The sequence below is a fragment of the Anoplolepis gracilipes genome, chromosome 1 (assembly GCF_047496725.1).
Source record: "Anoplolepis gracilipes chromosome 1, ASM4749672v1, whole genome shotgun sequence".
Lineage (NCBI taxonomy): Eukaryota > Metazoa > Arthropoda > Insecta > Hymenoptera > Formicidae > Anoplolepis > Anoplolepis gracilipes.
In genome coordinates, this window is record NC_132970.1 from 9,606,962 (window position 1) to 9,632,957 (window position 25,996).

General features: G+C 32.2%; 1 protein-coding gene and 2 pseudogenes across 1 annotated transcript; 2 read left to right on the top strand and 1 right to left on the bottom strand.

Moving 5' to 3' along the window:
• The first annotated feature begins 568 nt into the window (after window positions 1-568).
• On the top strand, window positions 569-22,790 carry LOC140672252 (uncharacterized; annotated as a pseudogene).
• Window positions 19,987-20,558, bottom strand: LOC140672259 (uncharacterized). Its single transcript, XM_072904236.1, has 2 exons — window positions 20,148-20,558; window positions 19,987-19,995 (listed from the first exon to the last, which is right to left on the bottom strand). Exons 1-2 carry the CDS (start codon window positions 20,556-20,558, stop codon window positions 19,987-19,989), a joined length of 420 nt encoding a protein of 139 aa, XP_072760337.1.
• On the top strand, window positions 22,683-24,410 carry LOC140664222 (uncharacterized; annotated as a pseudogene).
• The last annotated feature ends 1,586 nt before the right edge of the window (window positions 24,411-25,996 follow it).

Genomic DNA, 25,996 nt, shown 5'->3' on the forward strand with positions numbered 1-25,996 from the left:
TTTAGCATTATAAAATATATCTGTAGAATGTACAACACAAATATAAAAATATGTATAATTGTATTTCGCGCCTCTTCCTCGAGATCAATTGTAGTACCCCTACTCTATACCGATGTCGCCATAGCCTTCAAAGTACAAAACTTTTGTACGTCTTCCATCTTGAATGGCGTGTTCCTCATTCTTCTTCTTTGTGCCGAGCACATCACACGCAAAAATAATATCAGCGAAAGTTGTAAAAATATCAAGTAAGAGAAGAAAGCATTCAGACAAGGATGATGATAAAGAAAACGTGTTGAGAAAAGAAATTAAACGATTAAGAAAAAAAATCGATCGCCATATGAAAGATCGATCAAGTTATTATGGTAAGTAAAAAAAAAAAAAAAAAAAAAAAAAAGAAAAGGCACATTTGGTCCAACCAAATGCTGCTGTTATACAAATATTACGTCGAGTGAAAGTTGTCAATTATGTGTTAAGTTGCGGTCAAGCCGGTCCAACCGACATTGACCATGCTAGCATTACACATAACCTTACCATCTCGGTCCAACCGATATTGGTATATACTAAACCTATGTACGGTCCAACCGTATTTTGACAACAATCGACGTGCTCAATCAAGTCGGTTCAACTGACATTGATAGAGATATTTTATTCACGGTCCAATCGTGAAAAAATCTTATTTACAGATATGTAATCCTTCATACGAGTTGTTGTTACAACTGCCTTTCATTTCTGATATAACAAGTGATTACCAGAATAGTTGCTATCGTGATAAATGTCTTCACAGACAAAGTGGTCGTTATGATAGCTACGACCAACGTGGTCGTTATTCAAGTCGCAGCATCAATTGTGAACGTTATTCAAGAAATCGAACTCGAAGTAGAAGTCGTAGCAGTTCACTTCTAAACCGTAGATCACGAAACAGTTCAGTTTCAAAGGATAGATTCTCTGAATCTCCAAGATTCAAAGAAGAGTCTCAGAATTCAAGAGATAGTATTCCTGTAGATACGACACCAACGGACGACACTGGCAATCAAGGCCAATCAAACCAAGCTGCGCAGTCAGACCAGGCGGAGGTGATTCAACTTAATCAGCTTTCTCAAGATGCCACGGCTGTTCAAGGACAAAGTCAAACCTTGAAGTCAATAGAATCAGATCTTGATCCCGAGATTCTTCAGGCATTAGGAGAAAGGATTCATCCGGACAGGAAATTAGCACCGCCTATACATACAAAATTTGTATCTGGAATAGAGGAGGTAATCAAAAAAGGCTTCCCTACAGAAAAGAAAAGTTCTACTCGAAAAGTTTTCATCTTCTGAAAATTGTTTGATGATGGACCCCCCTAAATTAAATCCGGAATTGAAAGCTTGCCTCCAGGAATCCATAGCAAAAAGAGACGATCGAATTGTCGAAAAACAGATGAGAATAACGACTAGCATTGCCGGACTGCTAAATGTACTCACCAAAATTACGAGTCTCAAAGGCAACGAGAAGTTGCCAACCAAAGAGTTAATAGAATCTTTATGGAGAATCCTGCAACTCATAGCAGACCTTCAGCATGTGGAGTCCAGCATTCGTCGGAGCCTCATATTAAAGAACATCAATACATCAATGAAAAAAACACTTAACGCAACTGCTACCGATGAATGGCTTTTTGGAGAAAAGTTAGATGAAAAAGTTAAAGCGGCCAGAACTCTAGAAAATTCAAGCAAGAATTTAAAGCCTAACACTCATCAAAACCAATCAAAAAACTCGAAACGCCCGATTCGCTGTCAATCATTCAGGTCGACTCACAACTCGACGTCGAGCGGGCGAAAATCTTATCAGTCATATCAAAAGCAGAAACAACCCAGTCGTCGGTCAACACAACAGAAGGACAATCAACAAGACCAGTCAACCTCGAAGAAGCAAGATTAACGGCAGGTGGATTAGCAGGTAGACTCGGACTTTTCCGGTCATACTGGTCGAACATTACTTCTGATAGACTAATCCTGAGCTGGATTGGTGGATACAAAATTCCGTTTGCATCAAGGGCATCACAAACTGTTGCACCCGCAGAACCCAAGTGGTCGATGCAGAAAAGTATCGCAATTCGTGAACAACTAAATGAACTTTTTAAAAAAGGCGTTATTTGTCAGGTAACTCCAAGCAAAAGTCAATTTATTTCAAAAATTTTCTTAGTTCAAAAACCAGATGGATCGTATCGGTTAATTTTAAATTTGAAAAATCTCAACAGATTCATAGATACAGAGCATTTTAAGATAGAGGATGAAAAAATTGTTAAACGGTTGTTAACTCCCAATTGTTATGGCATCAATTAACCTTCAAGACGCCTATTATCTCATTCCAATTAGAAATTCAGATCGAAAATTCTTGAGATTTAGATTCCAAGAGAGCTTGTTTGAATTCACTTGTTTACCTTTTGGATTAAATACGGCACCGTATACATTTACAAAAATTATGAAACCAGTTATTTCATATTTAAGAAATCTGGGTTATACATCAGTCATATATCTGGATGACGTTTTACTTGTCGAGAGTTCCGAGAGCAAATGTCAAGAAAGTGTGTGGGTTACGGTGGAGTTATTTAAGAAGCTAGGGTTCCTAATTAATGAACAGAAAAGTCACAAGGTTCCTTCGACTAGATGCAAATTCCTTGGAAACATCTACGACTGGGGAAAAATGGTCGTAGAACTTCCAATGGAAAAACAAGAGAAGGTAAAATCAAAAATTAATAATGTTAAAGTTATGAAACAATGTAAAATAAGAGAGTTCGCATCTTTCATTGAAACCTTGGGTGCTTGTTGTTTAACTTTAAAGTACAGGCGAGTTTACATGAGGTCCTTCGAGCGGGAACGATATTTAGCCCTTGAAAATAATAACAATAATTTCGAAACAAAAATGATATTATCATCTGATTTAAAGGAGGATTTTGATTGGTGGAGTAAGCATATAACTAATGCTAAAAATCAAATAAGTAATTTTAATCCATTAATCGAAATTTTTTCGGATGCATTCTCTTCAGGTTGGGGGGCATTTTGTGACGAATCTAAAGTTAATGGTCACTGGAATGCAGAAAAATTAGCATATTAATTACCTAGAGTTATTAGCTGCATGGTTCGGGTTAAAATGCTTTACTAAAGAATTGAAAGACTGCGATGTCCTATTAAGGATAGACAACACCACTGCCATCGCGTATATTAACAAAAAAGGAGGCGTTAGATTTCCAAAATTAGCAAAAATTACAAAACAAATCTGGCAATGGTGCAAGAGTAGAAATTTATGGATAATGACTAGCTATATAGCCTCTAAAGATAACGTTGAGGCGGATGTTGAGTCTCGAAGGCTGGAACCTGAGACAGAATATCTTCTAGCAAAATCAGCTTATTGTCAAATAATCTCAAGGTTCGAAGATCCAGAAATCGATCTTTTTGCCAGTAGAACAAACAAAAAATGTAAAAAATATATTTCGTGGAAAAAAGACCCTGGGTCTGTTGAAATTGATGCTTTCACCATTAGCTGGAAAAGATACTATTTTTATGCCTTTCCTTCTTTTTCAATTATTTTCGTTCTCTTGAAAAGATTAGATTCGAAAAAAGCAGAGGAATATTAGTAATTCCGCTGTGGCCAGTTCAGGCTTGGTTTTCAGTATATATGTCAATGCTTGAATCATCGCTAATTTATTTAAAACTTGATTAAATTGTTACAATCTTGGGACAGGAAAGCTCATCCCCTTTGGTCGAAGATTACCCTGGTTGCGGGAATTATATCAGGAAAGCATTCCAGATAAACAATACACCAGCAGAATCTGCAGATATTATCATATCATCGCTTAGTGAATCTTCATTAAAACAATACAATATTGGTTTAAAGAAGTGGTGGATATTCTGCAGTAACAATCAGTCGGATCTGTACCAGATCACAATTCCCATGGTCTTAAGCTTTCTCACTGTGCAATTTAAAAATGGTGCTTCGTATGGAACGTTAAATTGTTTTCGTTCAGCTATCGAGAAGATTCAGGGTTGTAGTCTTGCTGACGACTCCAAAGTTAAAGGGTTCTTCAAAGGTATTGCTAGGTTGAGACCTCTCAAGGCCAAATATGATCATAGTTGGGACCCAAAGATAGTCTTAGAGTATCTAGGTAGATTGAATTCGAACGATGACCTTTCCCTTGATGAGTTATCAAAAAAATTGGTCACTTTACTGGCTCTTGTCATAGGCCACCGCATGCAAACATTAGCTTCAATAGACATAAGGAATATTATAAGAATTAATGATAAATACGAAATCAAAATATCGGAAATTATAAAAACTTCGAGACCAAAAAGAATCCAACCAAACCTAGTAATACCTTTTTTGAATAGCAACATGATTGTTTGTCCAACAGCGCATTGACTATGTATTTAAGAAAAACAAAATCTCTTCGAAAAGGGGAAAATAAACTTTTTATTGCAGTTAAAAAACCTCACAGGGCCGTAGGAAGTCAAACTTTAAGTCGATGGATTAAATCTGTTTTAAGTAATAGAGGACTTGATACTGCTAAGTTCAGTGCTTACAGTACAAGGCATGCATCGACATCTGCGGCTGAGCGTAGTGGCGTTAATATAGACTTAATTCTAAAAGCCGCGGGATGGACTAAGAAATCTCAAACTTTCGTTAGATTTTACAAGCGTCCTATTGAAACAGATAACACATCATATGCGTTAGCAATTTTGAACCAATGTAAACAATAAATAAAAAGGCGGAAACCATTGCCGTAAAAAAAAAAAAAAAAAAAAAAACTTTAAACAACTACAATTGATCTCAAGGAAAAGGCGCGAAATACAATTATATGAATTATAAGTTATTAAAGTCGCTAGTATTTGATTATAAACAACGGGTTAATTAAAAACGACCTGACTAGCCAAAATTATTCAATTATTCAATTTATTTACACGACGTTTCGACCATATGGTTGTGGTCCTTTTCAAGTGTAACTATAAAGAAAATAAATAAATAACGGATCAAACATTGATATATGGATACAATTTTTACCAGATTTTAGCCAAACAATACAACATAAAGGCGTCATAAAACTAGTCTACTCACACGTAAATTAAGAAAGAGATGAAAAAATCCAATGGGGCATGTTTAAAGGTAGAACATAATGATGGAATAATTAAATATGTCACTTAGTTAAAAACAATGGTTATTAATTTTGAGATGAACACAAACAAGGAGACACGTCATGTCAGCATGAGTTTTTTGAACAAAACTGTGAATATTTAAAAAGAAAAACAGTTCAAACGACCTTTATAATTTTGTCATAAATATTATTTAAATTTTCAGTATCTCTTTGTAGATTAATCGTGGAGTTAAATTTCTTAATAAAAAACATTTCAGCTATTTCTCTTTTCTTAATAAATTTTTCATTGTGTAAAATAACCGGATCATCCCACTCAAAATCATGCCCAAATTCAACTCTGTGTTTGCTAACGACTGATTGATTGATAGGATGTAATTTTATATTGTTAAGATGTTCTCTAATACGTGTGCGTATATGTCGCTTTGTTTGGCCAATGTAAAGCGCATCGCAATCCTTACACTGTAATTTATAAACCACATCAGTTCTAAAGTCAGTATGTAATCTGTCTTTACCACACTTAATCAATGTATTAAGTTTATTAGTTATAGTCATAACGACGTTCAAACCAGCGTCACAAACAATACGACGTAAACAAAAGCTAAATTCATTAACGGATCAATGTTTGATCCGTTATTTATTTATTTTCTTTATAGTTACACTTGAAAAGGACCACAACCATATGGTCGAAACGTCGTGTAAATAAATTGAATAATTTTGGCTAGTCAGGTCGTTTTTAATTAACCCGTTGTTTATAATCAAATACTAGCGACTTTAATAACTTATAATTTTTAAAATTGCTCTTGGACCTAATTATGGAGCCTCCCCGTATTGAAGACTTCTTTAAATTCATATCGAATCTTTATGGCGACCATTGCACATCTCTACTGAAGTCATGGATCAACTATAAAAAGAAGTTTTTTACCTCCAAACATCAATTGACTTTCTTATTACGATGCAGAAGACTGGATCTCGTTCCTACACACATAAAGAACCTCAAGACTTACATTGAATTTCACAGTTGTAGTGTTAACCACAAATTTCAAAAGTTGTTAATTTTAAGTCAGCATTCTATTCTAAATTTCGAGATTGAAGACTTGAACATTAGTTTGATGTTTTTTAGAAAAAAGATCTGTGATATTGAGAAAGGACTCTTTGAATGTTTACCACATGACTTGGTTTTTGACTTTTTTAAACGTAGCAAACAAAGGATGTTCTCATTCGGTTTAAAGATAAAAAATAATTTAATTAATAAGTTTGACAAATTAAAATTAAAAAATGATTTCAAAGAGGATCCTTTTCATAATATTGATAAATCCAAATGGTTTGTAAACATTAGTGATAAGACCATTCCCGAACATGTCTCCACTCTCTTAAGCTTGGGTGACAATTTTGCGCTACCCATAAATCCTTCACGCAGTAAAGATCGCGTTGATTATGTATTAAACGTCGTTAAAGGTTTTGAGGCGTGTTCTAGCATGATTCCAACTGATCTTATAGAGACTACCAGAATCTCTGTTGCGAATACACTGCAGAGATTTTTATGTTCTCGTCGTCATGTCAGTTATATTGAAAGACATATAGGGCGGGCCTTTTCACTTTCGAAAAAATTTTTGTCTGATAATAATGATTTATTAGTTACCAAAGCTGACAAGGGACAGTCCACAGTCGTAATGAACAAGACTGATTATTTGTTAAAAATGGAGTCGTTGTTGAGTGATGAATTTACTTACAAGAAAATCAATAAAAATCCGACAAAACCACTTATGAACAAGATAAATTCATTACTAAAATCTTGGCTCAACAACAACCTCATCGATGAAAGAACTTACAAACATCTAAACTGTACAAATGGAAATTTACCACGTTGCTATGGGTTGCCCAAGACCCATAAGCCTGGTTTTCCATTAAGAATCATTGTTTCGACTGTTGGCAGTGCTTTGTACAATTTATCAACTTACATACAGGATATACTGCAAAGGTCAGTTGTAAAACCGGCTTCACATATAAACGACGGATGGTCTTTTTCCAAAAAGATTAAGGACGTTATTATTGAGGGTGGTCAAGTAATGATATCATTGGATGTTAGCTCGTTATTTACTAATATCCCCAAAGAATTGGTTCTGACCGCCATTGAAAAGCGATGGAATAGCATCAGTTCTGCTACTAACTTTAGCCTTGCTCAATTTATACATGTTGTGGAATTGATTTTAGATTCGACAAGTTTTAGTTTTAATGGACAGTTTTACGAGCAAATTTTCGGAAGCCCCATGGGCTCTCCTTTATCTCCGATATTAGCGGACATTGTTATGGATGATTTAGAGTCTCATTGTCTAAATTTGTAAAGTTTTAAAGTCCCAATTTACTATAGATATGTGGACGACATATTTGCAATAATTCCACGCACAAGCATTGATGAGATGTTAGATACCTTTAATAATTTTCACCCTCGGTTAAAATTTACGTTTGAGATTGAACAGAATAAGTCCATTAGCTTCTTAAATACTACTGTTTTACGTGCTGACAATGGACTCATAACTAATTGGTACAGGAAACCCACTTGGTCGGGAAGATATATCAACTTTTATTCGAATCACCCCATGAAATATAAAATTAATACGATTTATAGTCTTGTTGATCATGCATTGTTGCTCTCTGATACTAGGTTCCATAATGAGAATTTGTGTATCGTTTATAAAACTTTGCGTAATAATTGTTTCCCTGACAACCTTATTGGACGACACATCAAAAAGAGGGTCAATTTTTTAAAAAATCGCAACAATTTGGAATTTGAACCCCGGGGGAAGGAATTACAAAGAGGCAGACCTTATGTTTCAATTCCTTATGTTAATGAATTTAGCTTTTGTTTACGTCGTATTGTTTGTGACGCTGGTTTGAACGTCGTTATGACTATAACTAATAAACTTAATACATTGATTAAGCGTGGTAAAGACAGATTACATACTGACTTTAGAACTGATGTGGTTTATAAATTACAGTGTAAGGATTGCGATGCGCTTTACATTGGCCAAACAAAGCGACATATACGCACACGTATTAGAGAACATCTTAACAATATAAAATTACATCCTACCAATCAATCAGTCGTTAGCAAACACAGAGTTGAATTTGGGCATGATTTTGAGTGGGATGATCCGGTTATTTTACACAATGAAAAATTTATTAAGAAAAGAGAAATAGCTGAAATGTTTTTTATTAAGAAATTTAACTCCACGATTAATCTACAAAGAGATACTGAAAATTTAAATAATATTTATGACAAAATTATAAAGGTCGTTTGAACTGTTTTTCTTTTTAAATATTCACAGTTTTGTTCAAAAAACTCATGCTGACATGACGTGTCTCCTTGTTTGTGTTCATCTCAAAATTAATAACCATTGTTTTTAACTAAGTGACATATTTAATTATTCCATCATTATGTTCTACCTTTAAACATGCCCCATTGGATTTTTTCATCTCTTTCTTAATTTACGTGTGAGTAGACTAGTTTTATGACGCCTTTATGTTGTATTGTTTGGCTAAAATCTGGTAAAAATTGTATCCATATATCAATGTTTGATCCGTTATTTATTTATTTTCTTTATAGTTACACTTGAAAAGGACCACAACCATATGGTCGAAACGTCGTGTAAATAAATTGAATAATTGAATAATTTTGGCTAGTCAGGTCGTTTTTAATTAACCCGTTGTTTACAATTATATGATTAAACGAACTTACCTGTAAGTGAAGTTCTGTCATAATTGTATGAGCGCCTCTTCCGAAGAGATCAATCTCCCAGTATAAATAATCCCTAATTCTTAATAAATATAATTAAGAATTCCCAAAGAATTTACGGCAAAGGCACTTTGAATACGAATGAGGAATACGCCATTCAAGATGGAAGACGTACAAAAGTTTTGTACTTTGAAGGCTGTGGCGACATCGGTATAGAGTAGGGGTACTACAATTGATCTCTTCGAAAGAGGCACTCATACAATTATGACAGAACTTCACTTACAGGTAAGTTCGTTTAATCATATAATAATAAAGTTTAGTACTATAACACTGTCAAATGTGTGACACAGATGTTTCTATATTTATGTTGTACATTTTATGTACAATTTTATATTTTAGTATGCCAAAGTTAATCCTTTATAGTTTTGCGCGCTCTTTGTTTTTATGATTTTAATATAAATTATTAGCTCAAAATATTATTTTTATTTTTATGATGTTTATGTAACATTTTAATTTTTAAATTGGTAGTATATTATATATAACAAATATATTGATTTTCATTATAAATTATCTTTCTGTTACAGATATACTGATCCGTTTATCTGTATATATTAGTATATGTATATAATATATGCATGGACATTTTCTTGTGGCACATAATAATAAGTAAAAAAAGACTGTTAGTTCTGAAAAAGGAACTGTTAAAGTTAAAGGTAAGTCTTCTGTCTAATATATAACATTAAAAAACACTTGTAAAATGATACATAAAAGAAATATATGTTCAGTTTATGTAAACATATGTTAAATTATCTATATATAAATACAATGTAAAAGTTAATTGTGTTTTGCAAGTGTTGTTTTTTCAATCTTGTCTTGTGCATTTTAATATTTTTGCATTTTCTTATATTCAATGTATTCGTTTATTGCCAAATTCTTTTTTGTATTTTGTGTACAAAAATTGAAATATTGATTACGTAAAAAATACAGTATTGTAAAATGCAAGCACATGTATTGTATGATGATAAATTTAATATAATCTCATAGCCAGTCTCAATATTTTGTAGCCTTTCTTACTTTTAATTGTTTTTTTTTTAAATATAATTTTTAATTTTTTTTTTGTTTTAGGAGAAAATATACAAGAAGATTATTCAAAAATGATGAATAAAATATTGAATACAACCATGGTCATAAATGAAAAATTAGATACAATGATGACTATAAATCGAAAATTAGACTTACTTTTGGCTTTTCATGATAAGCAAATTCTATCAGCAAATTGTTCTTTAGATTTGTTATCTACTTTTCCTATAAATTCACTAGAAGATTTAAAAAAATTTTGCAAAAATTTAGATGAAAATGAAGAAATATAATAACAATTTGTAAGTTTAAAATTATTTTTATTGAGAAAAGAATAAAACTCATTTATTTTAAAATAAATTTTGTATTTTATATTATAGCAAAAAAAGACTCGTGATATTGGAGGAAAATCTGCAGAAAATCATCTAGTAAACTGTTTGGTTATGACATTACAAATGGACTTGCTAAACAATTGACGTGGAAGGGTCAACGGCAGACAGAAGGCATTAAAAATACTGCATTTTCGAATATTATGTTAGGTAATATTATATAAGTTGTGGTAAAATTTAATTAATATAAAAAAATAATTTGTATAAAGATTAATTGTCTTATATAATAAAAATTCTTTTTAGGAATTATTTCTAACACATATAGTTCCTCAAGTTATTATATTATAAAAAATAAATTTTGCGAATAGTTGAGGAGAGCAGGAGATAGATACAGATATGAATTAATAAAGTTTGAAAACAGCATGAATATAATTAATTGACTTTTATGATTAAAGACTGTTAAAGGTATTAGACAAAATATTACAAAGATAGAATTGTTTATTGCAAATTTTGTAACAAACATGTGATTTTCATAAATTTTGATTATTTATTTATAGGTTGCAAACTATCAGTGAAAGTAAATTCAAGTGATTTTTGATTGAAATTGAGCAAGAATAACTTAAAATATGACTATGACCTGAAGAGTTCGTTCCATAGTCTGCTTTACGTACACTCTAGTCAACACATCTTACTATATATAAATGCTGTCAACATCGCATCGTAAGCATTCGTAATATCGCACATTCCTTCCGCAATCAACGTATTCATTTCTTTATAAATCTTTTTGAATACAAATTTCGCAAACATTTGTGAGCGAATCCATAGTAGCACCATTCATTACAGAATATTCATACATTCATTAATTCGAGATTTTTAAAACATCGTTATTATAATATGAATAAGTAAGAGTTCATATTGCAACGATGAACATTTTAGTAAATATATTAATGTACGTATAAATGTAATGTGCAATAATACACTGTGATACTAAAAATCGAGTGACACACGTTAGCTTTTTATATTTACATATACATATATGTTAAGAATTATAACTTCTCGAAGATAAAGATTAAAATTATGCTTATATTTTGTTTTCATTTGTTAATATAAGTAATCTTTATCTTATAAAGATATAAAAATATAAATATTTTATTTTATGCGGATTTTATATGCAACAATAATAATATATTTAAAGAAATAGAAAAGAAATTTTATATTATAAACAAAAATAGAAAATATATAAACATATACATATATATTTATATATATATATATATATATATATATATATATATATATATATATATATAAATATATATATACAAGGTGTCCGGTAATAACCGCCTCACCGCTCATATGCAGGTAGAGCAGGTCAAACTGAGTAGAAAAATCCTCTATCATTTTTCGATTTTCGAAATAATTATCGAGAATTAATTAAAAAAGATCGGCGAATCCGCGCGAGTAAAGCGCGCGCGGCAAGAAGACCGTCCCACCGCTATGCGGTTACTAGACGCGCTACTCATACGCATCCATTTTTAGTCATAGACCGCTCCTTCTATCATTCAATGAGCGCTTAGTAACCGCGTAGCAGTAGGATGGGCCTTCTCGCCGCGCGCTTGTACTCGCTCAGATTTGTCAATCTTTAGTAATTAATTTCTCGATAATTATTTTGAGAATCAAAAAATGGTAGAGGACTTTTCTACTCAGTTTGACCTGCTCTACCTGTATATGTAGTAAGATGGTTATTATCGGACACCCTGTATATATAGATATATATATTTATACATATAATTACTATCAATACATTATCACTACATATAATTATAGTTAGACAGATTGTATACATAAAAACTTTTTTAATAATTTTATACAGAATATATCTTCTCCAATATTTTTTATATTATTAATCAAAATTGTTTAATTCTCTGCTTAAATCTTCTTCCATTCTCTTCGATAAAAAGATTACTTGATTTATATTAAATATAAGTAATATTATATATAAATATCTGTCCTTATAATTTATAAACATATATATATTTATACATAATGTTGGTGAATCACTGTTAGCTCTTTTGTTGTTAAAATATCAATAATATTTTTATTAATGCTGCTTATGCTTTCACAATGACTACGAAAGAAAATTGCACTTTTACTTTTTTATTTATTTTATCCAGAAATGCAGAAACCGACGCCAACATGGACGATAGTTCAATTTTCAACAGATAATACTGTTGAAGCGGTTCCACCAAGTTGGATAGAACAATATAAATGTTACTGACCTCCATTTAAATATGAACAAATTATCACTGCAATTCGGAAAAATGTGAAACGAAATACATGTTGGCCACGTTATGATATTATTCCGTTTTGAAACAGCACATATGGTTAGTAGTATTTTATTTATAACAAATGTTTAAATTAATATTATTTTTCAAGAAGTGCAGTAATATATTATTTTTATTGCATACTGTAAGATAAACATTAATTTGCATTATTTTAGATGATTACAATACGGCAAGATTAAAAACTAAAAAAACCGAATGCACATTCGATCTAAATTCAGAAATTGAAGGAAGCACAAAAAGAAAAAGAAAGATAAATCATCTGCATTTGGATGAGACTGGCGATGACAACCACTATAACAGCCCTTCGACAGTACAAAAACAGGTGACAGGTTTATTTTAATATAAACAAACATATTTTCCAGAGAGAGAGAGAGGGAGGGAGAGAGGGGGAAGAGAGGGAAGGAGAGGGAAGGGAGAGAAGGGTAGGGGGAGGTAGAAAGAGAGGGAGAGAGGGAGGGAGGGAAGGAGAAAGAGAGAGTATGGGAGGGAGGGAGAGAGAGATGGAGGGGAAGAAAGATAGGCGGAGGGGGAGGAGAGGGGGTGAGAAAAGAGAGAGAGAGAGAGCTCGCGCGCGCGCGTGCGTGTGTGCACGCGTGTGTGCGTGTGTGTGTTATTAAGTAAATATTAATGTCTATTATACATATATAATATTCTAGTATTTAACAAGAAATATACTAATTTATATTTAAACTTTTTTCATCAGATGATAAAATAGATTCTCAAAGAATAAACAAAAAGAACGAAAACAATTAAAAAAAAGAAAACAAACCCACTATCTTCTAGCGATGACTTTGAAGAATCTGAACACTTTTAAATAAACTAACAATAAAATGTATTTTGTTTTCTATGATTGTGCATGTAATAGAGGAAAAACAACATACATATTTTTGTATTTTAATCTAACACACTTATTTGCAACTTGATCCAAATTCCAAGTCTGTAAATTGCCGAGGTCACAGACTTTATGAATATTTAGTTTTGAAGAATTACAGGGTTCGGTATAAAAATTTTGAAAAGTTTTATACTTATTTCCAACTACAATAATATTCTCGTTATTAGATATAAAATTCAGGATAACTATAATACTTCCATCCAGTAATCTACAACAATTATCAGGTTCTTTATTTGTTAATATAAATTCTTTAAACATAACTTTACTAAATTTATTATAGTTATGACAATTGATAAGTGCACCATTGAAATACGGATTTAAAAGTTGAGGTTCATTATGTTGTCTGTTTATGTTTAAGTTAGGAATGATAAATAACAAACGGCCTTAGAGAGCAAACCTGTGTACTGATAAACGAGTTAGGTGATAATTAACAAACCATATAATTAATCGACAAAGTAAAATGTATTATAATTAATATCAAAAACTTCAACTTTATCATACATATGTCGTGAAATCACCAATAATAAATCTATAATATCACAATATATATCGCACTATCGCATCATTACCTAACCTTATATTAAACGATAAATGTTTAGAGAGATTAAATTAACAATTAAATATAATTCGAGTGCGTACGTTTCGAGTTCATTTTCGAGTCTTCTTCAGCGCAATAGTAAAAATACAAATTTACAATTTTAATAGAACGAGAATTATTAGTAATAATTTATAAATGTAAGTGTAATGAAGTTGTTAACTTAGTTGTTAAGACCGTCTCTAATGTGTTTTTTAAAAAATTTTTTGGCAGACATTTTTTTGGTGGACCTATCCTTGGAAACACAGCGTCATATATTATTTTAAATAATAGAATCTACACTGTTTCAAATACAGGTTCATGTCTACGTGTAATAGTATAGTAGTGTTTATTTGGATCCCCTTGGGGTTATCAACTCTTACATGTGTTTTCTGGAGAACACCAACTCCTTACAATCTCTTTCATACTCTCCTTTCCATACATACATATTTACCTATTTACACTTTACAATAATCAACCTTATGCACTTTGTCCTTTTCTCATATATCCCCTTCACTCCTCGCCCCCTCCTACTGCATACCCTCCTTCCCTTTTCCCCGCGACCTGGCCACTGTGTGACTTTACAGACTGTTCACCACTCCCTCTCCTACGGCCCACCCTCCTCCTCTCATCTCTTCATTCCTCCTCTCTTTCGTCCCTCCCTCCTCCCCCTCTCTTTTACATTCTTATATTTAACGATCATTCTCTCTCATAATCTGCTCTATTCCTCTCTCTCCCTCTCTCTCTCTCTCTTACTCTCTTCCTTCTCTCATACCGTTCTCATTCTCCTATATCCCCCCCGCATTCCGTACTGCGTCCCTCTCTGTACCCTTCGCTCTCCCATCAATCCACCTTTTCTTTCCTACTCCACCCTCTTCCCTTTTCTCTCCTGGTCCTTTTCAACCTTACATACTGGTCCCCTCTCCCTCCTTCCGGCCCATCCTTTCTCTCTCATCTCCCTGTCTCTCCTCTACTCCCCTCCCCCCTTTCTCGTGTTTCCTCTCTTCTTTCTTCCTTCCTCTTTCCTCCGTTTCCTCCCGTTTTTACCGTCTCTTCATTTCTGTTCCTTTATCCTCTTCTCCTTTTCTTCCTCTCCCTCTGCTCTCTTCCTCTTCTCTCTTCTTCCTTACCTCTCTCCTTCTTTCCCTTCCTCTTCTACCTCCCATCTCTCTCCCTCTTCTACCCCTCTCCATAACTTCCCTTCCACTCTTATCTCCCTATTTGTTACCACCACGCTCCTTCCTCTTGCCCTCTCCCTCCTCGCTGTTTCCATGATCCTCCATCTCGTTCTTCTCTCTTCCACCGTTAGGTCCTCGTCCATTCCGACTCCCCATCTTCTCCTTATCTCCCTCTCACATTCCAATACCTTCTCCTTATCTTCCCTCTCTTCCATCTCTACCAATAAGTTCCATGTTTCGTCTTCTCTTTTCCTTTCTTCCACATTTCTTATTTTAGTCACCTACAACAAAGCATACTAATGTATACAGCTCCACATTTGACTATACCTTTAAGGCTACTTAAAGGATTGTTAGATTCATAATCATCGTAATATATAGCCATAGGGAATACAATTTTGTTACCAAATAAAGCTTTTTTATTTTCCCAAAAAGATCCTTGCATGAAATTGTACTTTATTTTATTCATATTATCTTCAAGTTCTTCGATATAATTAATTGTCCGAGAAAAAATATCAGGAAGTTCAAAAAAAGCTTTTAAAACTTTTGAAATTGGAATAAACTACACAAATACTGGAATAGTTTTATAAATTACAGTAGATATATATAGAGAGTTCTAATCCAGGGATCTGAGGGGGGGAACCACTTACCTCATCCACCGGTACTGATATGTCCGAGGGGGGGGAGGTACCGAATGTCCTCCCAGATTGAGGGGGAAAGGAGAAAGTGGTACTAAATGTCCCCCAGATTGAGGGGGAAGGGGGGAGATATGCCTCCGCAGGTGTAGGGAGTGTCCTCTCCGACTGATTACGGAAGTCTGATGGTGAGAGAGAGGAATGTCAACTGTTATAGATAAAATATTCACCCCACTATTTATCCATAATGTATATTTGCAATAAATAATTACGTTCGCAACGCGGTAGAGGAAGAAGGTGCTATAGACGTTCGCAACGCGGTAGAGGGAGACGGTGCTATAGGCGTTCGCAACGCGTTAGAGGGAGAAGGTGCTATAGGCGTTCGCAACGTGTTAGAGGGAGACAGTGCTATAGACGTTCTATATAGCGTAGGATAAGGAGAGTATGACATGGTGTGAGAAGGAAGGCGCTGTATGTGTATAACAAGGGAGCGCATGATGATAGGAAAAAGGAGAGCATGATGGTAGAAAAAGGAGATATGGGTGCGAGAGAAAGAAAAGAGAGGAAGGAGGATAGCGAGAAGGAGAGCGTGTTATGGGGTGCGAGAGAAAGAATAGAGAGAAAGGAGGATAGCGAGAAGGAGAGCGTGTTATGGGGTGCGAGAGAAAGAATAGAGAGGAAGGAGGCTAAGGCGTACGCGAGAAAAAAGATAATTTTGTATGTTAAGTTTTTTTGTTTTTTATAATGTTAAATGTTATCTTATTATCTAATTATATCTAATACAGAGGAAGAAGGATGGGATAGATGATGAAGGTGGAAATAAGTAATAAATATATATAAGTTGAACATAAATTTTTATTTAAAAAGTGTGTATGTGTATACATATAAAATGTGTGTGTGTGTTTTAAAATTAAAAATTAAAAAAGAATTAAAATTATAATAGAAAATTTAAAAAAATAAAATAGTTATATGTTTAATTATAAAAATATAAAAAGAATTAAAATTATAGTAGAAAATTTAAAAAAACTAAAAATCTGTAGGGGCGAGGCGCCATGAGAACTCGTCATAGCTGCGTCTGTAACAGAGATGAACATTTTTATTAGTACTTTAAAAATATTTTCTAAAATGATAAAAATTATAAATACTCACAATCTATTCGGAGTCTCTCTCATCTGACGACCTGGAGTCCTCCTGCGGAGTTTCGGGGAGCCATTGTTCCTCTGTCTCCCACACCTCATACGGAAGCTCACCAAAGAGTTTCCGCAAACAAAGACGATCTTCGTTAAACTGAGGAGTCATCTCCTCATACCTCCGGTTCTCGGGAGTGTCACCCCAAAGATCATTATGCACCCATGTGTATAACTCTCTCTCGTGGCGCCGGAACATCCTTTTAATTTGTCTATCGTAAATATTTACAAATCCCTTAATTTTTATATCAGCCTGTGACTCGTACTGTAAAAAAACATTATTATTAGTACTATTAGTAACGTTATTATTACCAATATTATAAAAAAATAAATACTTACGTTTTTAAATGCTACTATATTTAGCACAACTCTTATTAATTCATGTGCGAGGTCCCTCATCGTCCTTGCCAAATAACAGTTTTGATTAAAAATTATATCCACTAACGAACACATCTCGTTGTGTGGCATCCTTAAATTTTGCGCACTTTAGTCGTTTACAGTCTAACACAGTCTTGATGAAAGTTCTAACGGAGTTAGACAACGAGAGAAAGGAGAGGGCGCATGGTGAGAGAAAGAATAGAGAGGAAGGAGAGCACGCATGGTGAGAGAAAGAATAGAGAGGAAGGAGAGCGCGCATGGTGAGAAAAGGACAGCGCTATAGGCGTAGGACAAGGAGAGTATGATATGTAAGGAAAGGAGAGAGCATGATGGTAAGGAAAGAAGGTGACAGTAAAAGAAATATAAATGTATAAAAATTCCAAATTTATTTAAAATAAAAAAAAATTTAATTACAGAATATAGAAAATAATACTTGAAGTATAGTTTTTAATGTAAATATGGGTTGATTGAACCTTCATGATGATGATTCGACCACCAATTGAATATTTTAAATACATTTTGTAAAGCGCAATTTCGTACATGTCTATCGCAACGCAGAGTAGCATCTAATTTATCTAAAGCAGGAACGTCATCATAGTCGTTATCCAATGTCTCGATAATAAGACCGATTCTTGCATCGTCTTCCAGTAAATTTGCCAACCATTCTCGTTTTTCATGTCCTTTGACATATACTCGAGAAGATGCATCTTTCAACGTCACAGCTTCAGTAATTAAACGTTTAGCCATGTAGTATGGAACGTTTCCATCTTCCCATTGCAGATTTGTGATGTTTTCCAACCAACCATGCAACCTGAGATCTCTCAGACCTCGTGAGCAAACGGAATGGTGTAAGACTCGTAAAAATATAATGAGACAGTACAGATCCACGAATCAATTTTGAGAAAACAAGATGATAACTTCGTGCTATAGGCGCTGCGCTATAAGTTGTGTTGCGTTATTTCTTTAGTTGCGACACATTCAATAAAAGCCTCTTATGTATATATTTATGTTGTGCATATATTGGAACATAAAAATAGATTAATCTTAACATTATTTCTACGACGATTTTGTGTATACCTATTTCGACCAAGAGGTGTCTTTTGACACCTTTGCGTTTGAATACAAATAATTGCCAAAACTGTCGGGATTTCAAATTATCAGTTAAATATAGATAATAATCAAACATGTTTTACCTCAACAGGAACAATAATTAAAAAATATTATCTTCTTCATTTTTTTATTTTTATTAGAAAGATAATCAAACATTGTAATATTATTAACTTAACAGACTTTCAGTCTCATGTATAAAAATTCAATCTTTGTAACAAAAAAAACAGTAATCATAAAAACAGCATTGTAATAAAATTCTTTCCTTATTCAATACCACAGTTTTTACAAATCAATGGTTGCTCTACTAAGCACTTTCCACACGTATACTTTTCACACTGCAAGCAGGTTCCCGTTGCTCTATTACCTGAGCAATACTTTATTTGGCACTTTTTTTGTCTTGGAAAGGATGTGGTTTTACTTGAGACTGATGAACGTTCTGGACGTTTTTTATATTTCGCTGCAAGTTCTTTTCCTAACTGGAATAAAAAATCTTTACGTGAAATATTTTCACTTGTCATTTCTTTGTACAGAACCCATGCGTTTATTCCGGCTAAATCGAGGATGTTGTAAAATACATGCATAGGCCATCTACGGCATTTACATTTCACACTATACTTTCTCGCCATTTGGTCAGTCATATCGACCCCAAATTTTGTGCTATTATAAAATTTAATGGTTTCTGGAAGACGTTTATTGTTTTTTTTTTACTGTTACAGATTTATGTCTTGAACTTAGCAGAAGTATTTTTTTGTTTGGTTTGCTTTTATAGATTGTTAGAATACAGTTATTCGATACATAAAACTGCGTTGTAAAGCGTTCCATTTTATCCTTTTGTATTTTTGCAGATTTTGGCAGTTCTCTTTTATTTTGACGGATAGTTCCAACTAAAAAAGTTTTTTTTTGTAAAAGCTTTGTTGCCAGGAAAGAACTTGTAAAAAAATTGTCGGTGGTAACGGTTCTGCCGCTGCCAGTAAATGGTTCAACCAGCTTCAAAACGACGGACTCACCCAATGAAACTGATATCGGTCTCATTTCATCTTTCCCTAAGTACGGAAAGCCATTCACAATATATTTGCTTTTCACATCAGACGCCAACCAAAATTTTATACCAAATTTATCTGACTTATTCGGCATGTATTGGGTGAACCTACATCTAGCTTTCGTTGGAAAAAGCTGTTCATCTACTGTGATATTTGCGGCTGGCTTATAAGTTTTGACTTTTTCAATTAATGTGTTCCATACTCTTGATCAAAGCAAATTTATCCTTCCCCAAACGTTGGCTCCGCTTGTTTTTATTATCAAAACGCAAAAATCGTAGCATTTCCATGAAGCAATTTCGGCTCATGACATTGGAAAAAATAAAGGGCATGAAGCAATGAAGGGCCCCATTTTTTTATTCCATAGAAACGATGCGTTAACGTTTTTTTGTTCATATGCACTGCGTACATATAAAATACCTATAAATGCCTCTAATTTATCTCGAGATAAACTCCATTCTTTTCCTAGAACTCTTTGGGCTTCCATTTCCGTGCATTTTATAATGTATTTCATAATATTATTGTCAAATAGTAAATAAAATGCGGTGCTCACTTTGCCCATCATAATGTTTCGTTTGGCGTGTCCAGTTGGACCAGATACATCTTTGAAAATGGTATGAAGAGGTAGTCTGCCAGGAGAGGAACTTGTTTCGATCTTTTTCCAAACTGTTCCATCAATAGCAATTTCAATATTTTGCCGTTCATTGCTTTCTTCACTATCGTCTTCAGAATCCGTCAATAATCTCATTCTCTTTCGTCCTCTACTTGCATTCAAATTATCTTCCTCTTCATTAGTGCTTGACGAGTAATTTTCATAATCGCTATCCAATTCGTGGTCACTTTCGAAAGAATCATTCAACTCATCTTCACTTTCAGATTGTAAGCATTCATCAATTTCAGAGCATTCTTCACTTATATTATTTATTTTTTGCAATAACTCCTTCTTTCTTGAAATTCGGGACATCCTTTTTATTTCCAATTAGAAATAAAAAAATAAATAAGGTTTGATTTGGTTAGGTTAGGTTATTTACGTTTTTTCGTAAAAAAAAAAGAATAAAAAATAGAAATAATTAACAGTATTACAAACAGTTTTACTACTTACATACCTGCAATGCTAATTTCAACAATGTGTTTTTCAAATTTTTCACGAATGAAAACAAAATTCACGTGTATTGAACTCACTACCAGAATTGGAGAATAAAAAGCGTTATTCAATTTTTTTAGAACTAGTCACAAAATGCAACATCGCGGAAAACAGGCAAATATCAAAGTTATGCAGCAACTCCTGTATTTTCCGTTACAACTGAAATCGGGATTCTCTAATCTGATTATAATTGATATGATGCTACAAAATGGTGTTGATATTTATATGTAAAATTGTTTTAAATTAGACACTGTTATGAAATTCTTAAGGTGTCAAAAGACACCACATGGTAGAAATAGGTATACCATATGCACATTTTTAGATTCAGGATGAGCTGGAGGAAAATGATATCGCTCAATTAATTCAACAACTGTTATACGAAAAGTCAAAAAATTAATTGTGGAGAAATGATTAAACTTAGAGAATAATTTCAAGTTAAAATTTGAAAGGTGTCTTTTGACACCTCTTGGTAGAAATAATGTTAATGACATAATACGCAACGTATTACACGAAATAAAGCATAGATGTGTAATATATATATATATATATATATATATAATATATGTATATATTTGCATATTTTGCACACAACACAAACGAATAAAATCAGGTAAAAATAATATATTCATATAACTAATCTATTTTTCTAAGGTCTAAATAAAGACCGAAACGTTTGTATAATAAAAATTTCTTAATTTGAAATTTTTGTTTTCTTTTTTTTGCGCACCTATACCGCTCGGCTCCTAAAGCCCTTTCATTTTATTTTTAATCTTTAATTGGAGAGTCTTTAGTCTTTATTCCATTAATGTATATATAACAAAAGTAACATATGTAAGTATGTTTACATATTGCAAAAATTAAAATAGTGCTGTGATGCATAAAATAAAAATAGAGATTATTTTACCTCTGCAGGCATAAGCGTGTATATACTGTTTTTAGCAATAAAACTACAAAGTCATACCATCCGAGATGACATTTGCGGAAGTCAACTCAATCAGTGTGTTAAAAATAGTGCAAAGAAAAATATAGATTGATTATATGAATATATAATTTTTACATGCTAAATTTATTCGTTCGTGTTGTTGTGCAAAATATGCAAATATATATACATATATATATATTCATATAATCATTTAAATTTAGATATAAATATCTAATAACGGAAAGTTGTCTTTTCAGTTCGTAGTTAGCAATGTAAAGAAGTGTATTGAATATTGTGCTTTCGTGAACATAAGTATTTATTGTTGAGTTATATTACTTTTTTGTCTTATTCTTGTCATTCATTGCTTTGGGATTATTGAAATTATAAAAATTCGTTAAATCATTATTATGCATATACCTATAATGCAACATCGTAATGTACGGAAAACCGAAATGAAATGGAACAAGAATTAATTTGCTAATTACGCACGCACGCACGCACGCACGCACACATACACACATATATATTTAAAAAAATAAATCAATACTTTAGTCTTAAAAAATTTATTACATTAATAATAAAAAACAAATATTTAATTCTGCTATCGTTATTCATTTTTTGTCATTTTTCATATTATTCTCTTGTTCTGTATTTATAAAAAATCATTTTTTTGGCAATGAAATGTTATGATTGATAGTTGTCAATGAATTTTTTGTAAGCATCTATACCAACAATAAAATTATTTTTTGTTTATAAAATTATTTTCTGGTTACTTCAAATTTTAGAATTTCTATTTCAATATCTTATACTGTAGTTTTTCTCTATCATCACAACATACACAAAATACAAAATTATTATTTTGTTTTAATGGCTTAATTTATTTTGCTTTATTATATTTTTGTCAAGAGAAAGTAAGAGATGACATTACTATCATAAAAAAACAGTTTTATTAATTGTGAACTTTAATCTTTTTTATATATAATAAAAGTTCAAGATATATATTAAAATTTTAATATTTCAGAATGCTGCAGTTTAATCCATACAACGTAATACTTTTACTTTCTGCATCTTTTACTGATTTGATTTATCAACTCCGATAACTCTACAGGAAAGAGAAGTGAAAGAAAAAATTGAACGTATGCTATTAGAAATAAAAGATGAAGAACAACTTCAACTAGAAGTGGAAAAAAACATTAGATTTTTACGATGAATATGAGATTCCAGAAGCGGAAAAAATTGATTTTTTAGAGACAAAAATGAAGAGAAAATCTATCTCCTAGAAGAAGTTATTTGTAGTTCTGTTGAAACAACAATATCGAATGACTATAAAAGACAAGCTGTGGAATACTGGAGGAGTGGTAAAACAAGACCAAGATCACTTGAAGGAATTAAACAAAAATTTAAAAAAGTTACATCGATACGACCACTACGACGATGAAAAAACCAAATCATTCAAGGTGATAGCAGGTTGGAAAAATTTTTAAAAATTTCTGAATACACATTAAATCATTTTAATAAAGCACTTGAAAGAAAAATCATCATTCATGATATGACATCGCTCGATAGGCTTTTCAAGCACAAGAAAAAGAAAATGTGCCAGGATTCAAAGCCTCCGAAACATGGATAAACAGATTCAAAAAGGTACATAATATTGTGTCTCAGAAAATAACAAAATTTGTAATAAAAAAATCTGTGCTATCAAAAACAGACTTGGAAAATAAATGCGATACATTTATTACAAATGTAAAATATTATATTAATCGATATAAAGTGGAAAATATTTATAATTTGGATCAAAGTGGATTTCAGTTAGAATTTCATTCTGGTCGTACTTTAGCTGAAAAAGGTATAAAAAAGGTAGAATATGTAGTACAGTCTGTATCATCAACCACGCATAGCTATACAATTCAACCGACTATTTCGGCTGATGGCAGATTATTATCACCTCTTTTTATAGTTTTAAAAGAAATTACAGGAACGTTTGGTCCAAGAATACAGGAAACATTATTCAAGGAACCTAATATCTTTGTTCTGGCTTCAAAACATCAGACAAATTAACATCGAATCATGTAAAAACTTGGTTAAAGAAAGTATTTTTTCCGAATGACGGGCCACAATCGGTATTATTATTAGATTCATGGAGTGGACATTGTCCTAACATAATTGCAGAAACTAAACCAGATTCTGCAACAGATATTGTTTTCTTAACTATTCCCGCCGGTACAACGGGAAAAATGCAGCCATTAGACGTATACGGATTTCGGTTGTGGAAGAACTTTATTAAATACTTTTTTGATACCGTTATGTTGTTAGATCTTGTTTTGGATCTTCATGCAAGAAATAATATCTTAAAATTACAATCATTAACAGACTATCAGTTTTCGTCGCCCAGATTTCAAAATTTATTTAATATGCGTGGTTTCAAAGTGGATACATACAGAATAGACCAACAGAGTTTGAAACACCAGTAAAATTTTGTTTTAAAAAAAATTCTAAAGTAAAATGCAATATTTGTGGCGAAACAGCAATAATAACTTGTTCTTGGTGTAAAAAATCGCTTTGCCTAACACATTTTTTCTATGAACATCATCTTTGTAATGAATATATGCTATAAATGTAAGACATATATATTTATGAACAAATTCTGTACTAATTTCTTTAAAAAAGATGTGTTTTTAAATTATTGATGAATACTGTTAAGGTTTTTGGCAGTTTTCCTTACCTATGCAACAAATGTTGGTATTCTTTTAGTTCTGCCTAATAAAAAATTCTTATTCATATGAAATTACGTTTGTAACAATTTCAACCTCTTTTTCTTCTTCCTTTCTTTCTTCTTTTTTTGATATTTTAACTTTTTTTCTATTCCTTCTTTTATTTTTATTTTATAGTATTTTTTAATCAATAAACTCATTAAATTAAATTATATATATTAAAATATATTTAATAATTATATAAATTTATATTTACAATTATATATGCAAATGTGAAATATAATATTACTATTTCTTTTATTCTTTAATTTATCTTCTAATATGTTGCGTATTATGTCATTAAGATTAATCTAGTTTTATGTTCCAATATATGCACAATATAAATATATACACAAGAGGCTTTTATTGAATGTGTCGCAACTAAAGAAATAACGCAACACAACTTATAGCGCAGCGCCTATAGCACGAAGTTATCTTGTTTTCTCAAAATTGATTCGTGGAACCCACATATTATTATACATGGATAAATTTGACTTTCGATACTCTTTAATTTTTGCTTTTAAAAATTTTTTTAAATTTTTCAAAATAAGAGGTGGGGGTGGGATAAATTAAAAAATTTGACATTTTTGAAAAATACAATTATATTATTGTAAAGAGTACAAAATACCATAAAACTTTCGTATAAAACATTTTTTCATATGTCCTATAATTTCAAAGATATTCGCTAAAAACGAAAAATTTGTTATTCTTCGAGGGATTGTTTCAACCTCTAAACGTTGAAATACGTCGCTAAAAAAAATATGGGTCTAATATTTTTTATGTTCTACAACATATCCAAAGTTTATTAAAATCGGTGAGGGACACTTCCGACAGTTTCCTTGTCAATATATTTTGCATGTACTGTGTGTGTTTTTCCTACCACTTTTAGGAAACTCGTCCAGAAACAAAAGAGACCTTTCTACATATTGTTGCTGTTGGTCCTGGTTCTTCGCTTCTCCTATGAACCCACATCATAAAAGCAATAGCTTGCATGCTTACAACCATCTAAAATAGATATTTTTTTAATTACTTGTGTCTATTTAATTAGTTGTATCTAAGGATCAATTAATTTTTACTTCTATATCAATTAGACAATGTACGAATTTCTATGTACCTAAATTTGTTTACTATCACCACTTAATTCTGTTTTATCGGCCACTAGATGTTTTGTGAATTGCGCCTACGAGCGCTTTAATGTTAGCGCAAAGAGGAGTTACATGAGCGCCCTCGCTTGCGTGGGAAAAGGGTGAAAACAGTCAGACTCGTGCGGAACTCGAGACAGTAAACAGCTCTGTATGGATTATTAATTTAAATAAACAGTTTGAGTTTTGTTCAGTTATTGCAAATTGACTAAAGGAATTTTTTTTATCGTCAAATTCTTAACAAACAAAATTAAACAAAAAATACTTTAATTAAAATTAAATACACATATATGTACATTTTAAAATATATACCCTGTATATATTTTTTAATTTTTTATATAAAAAGATATATATTACACTTTTTATTAAAGAAACAAATAAATACTATTATATTACCAGCAGAAGCTGCACAATCATGACAAACAGCTTCTTTAATTTTCTCCG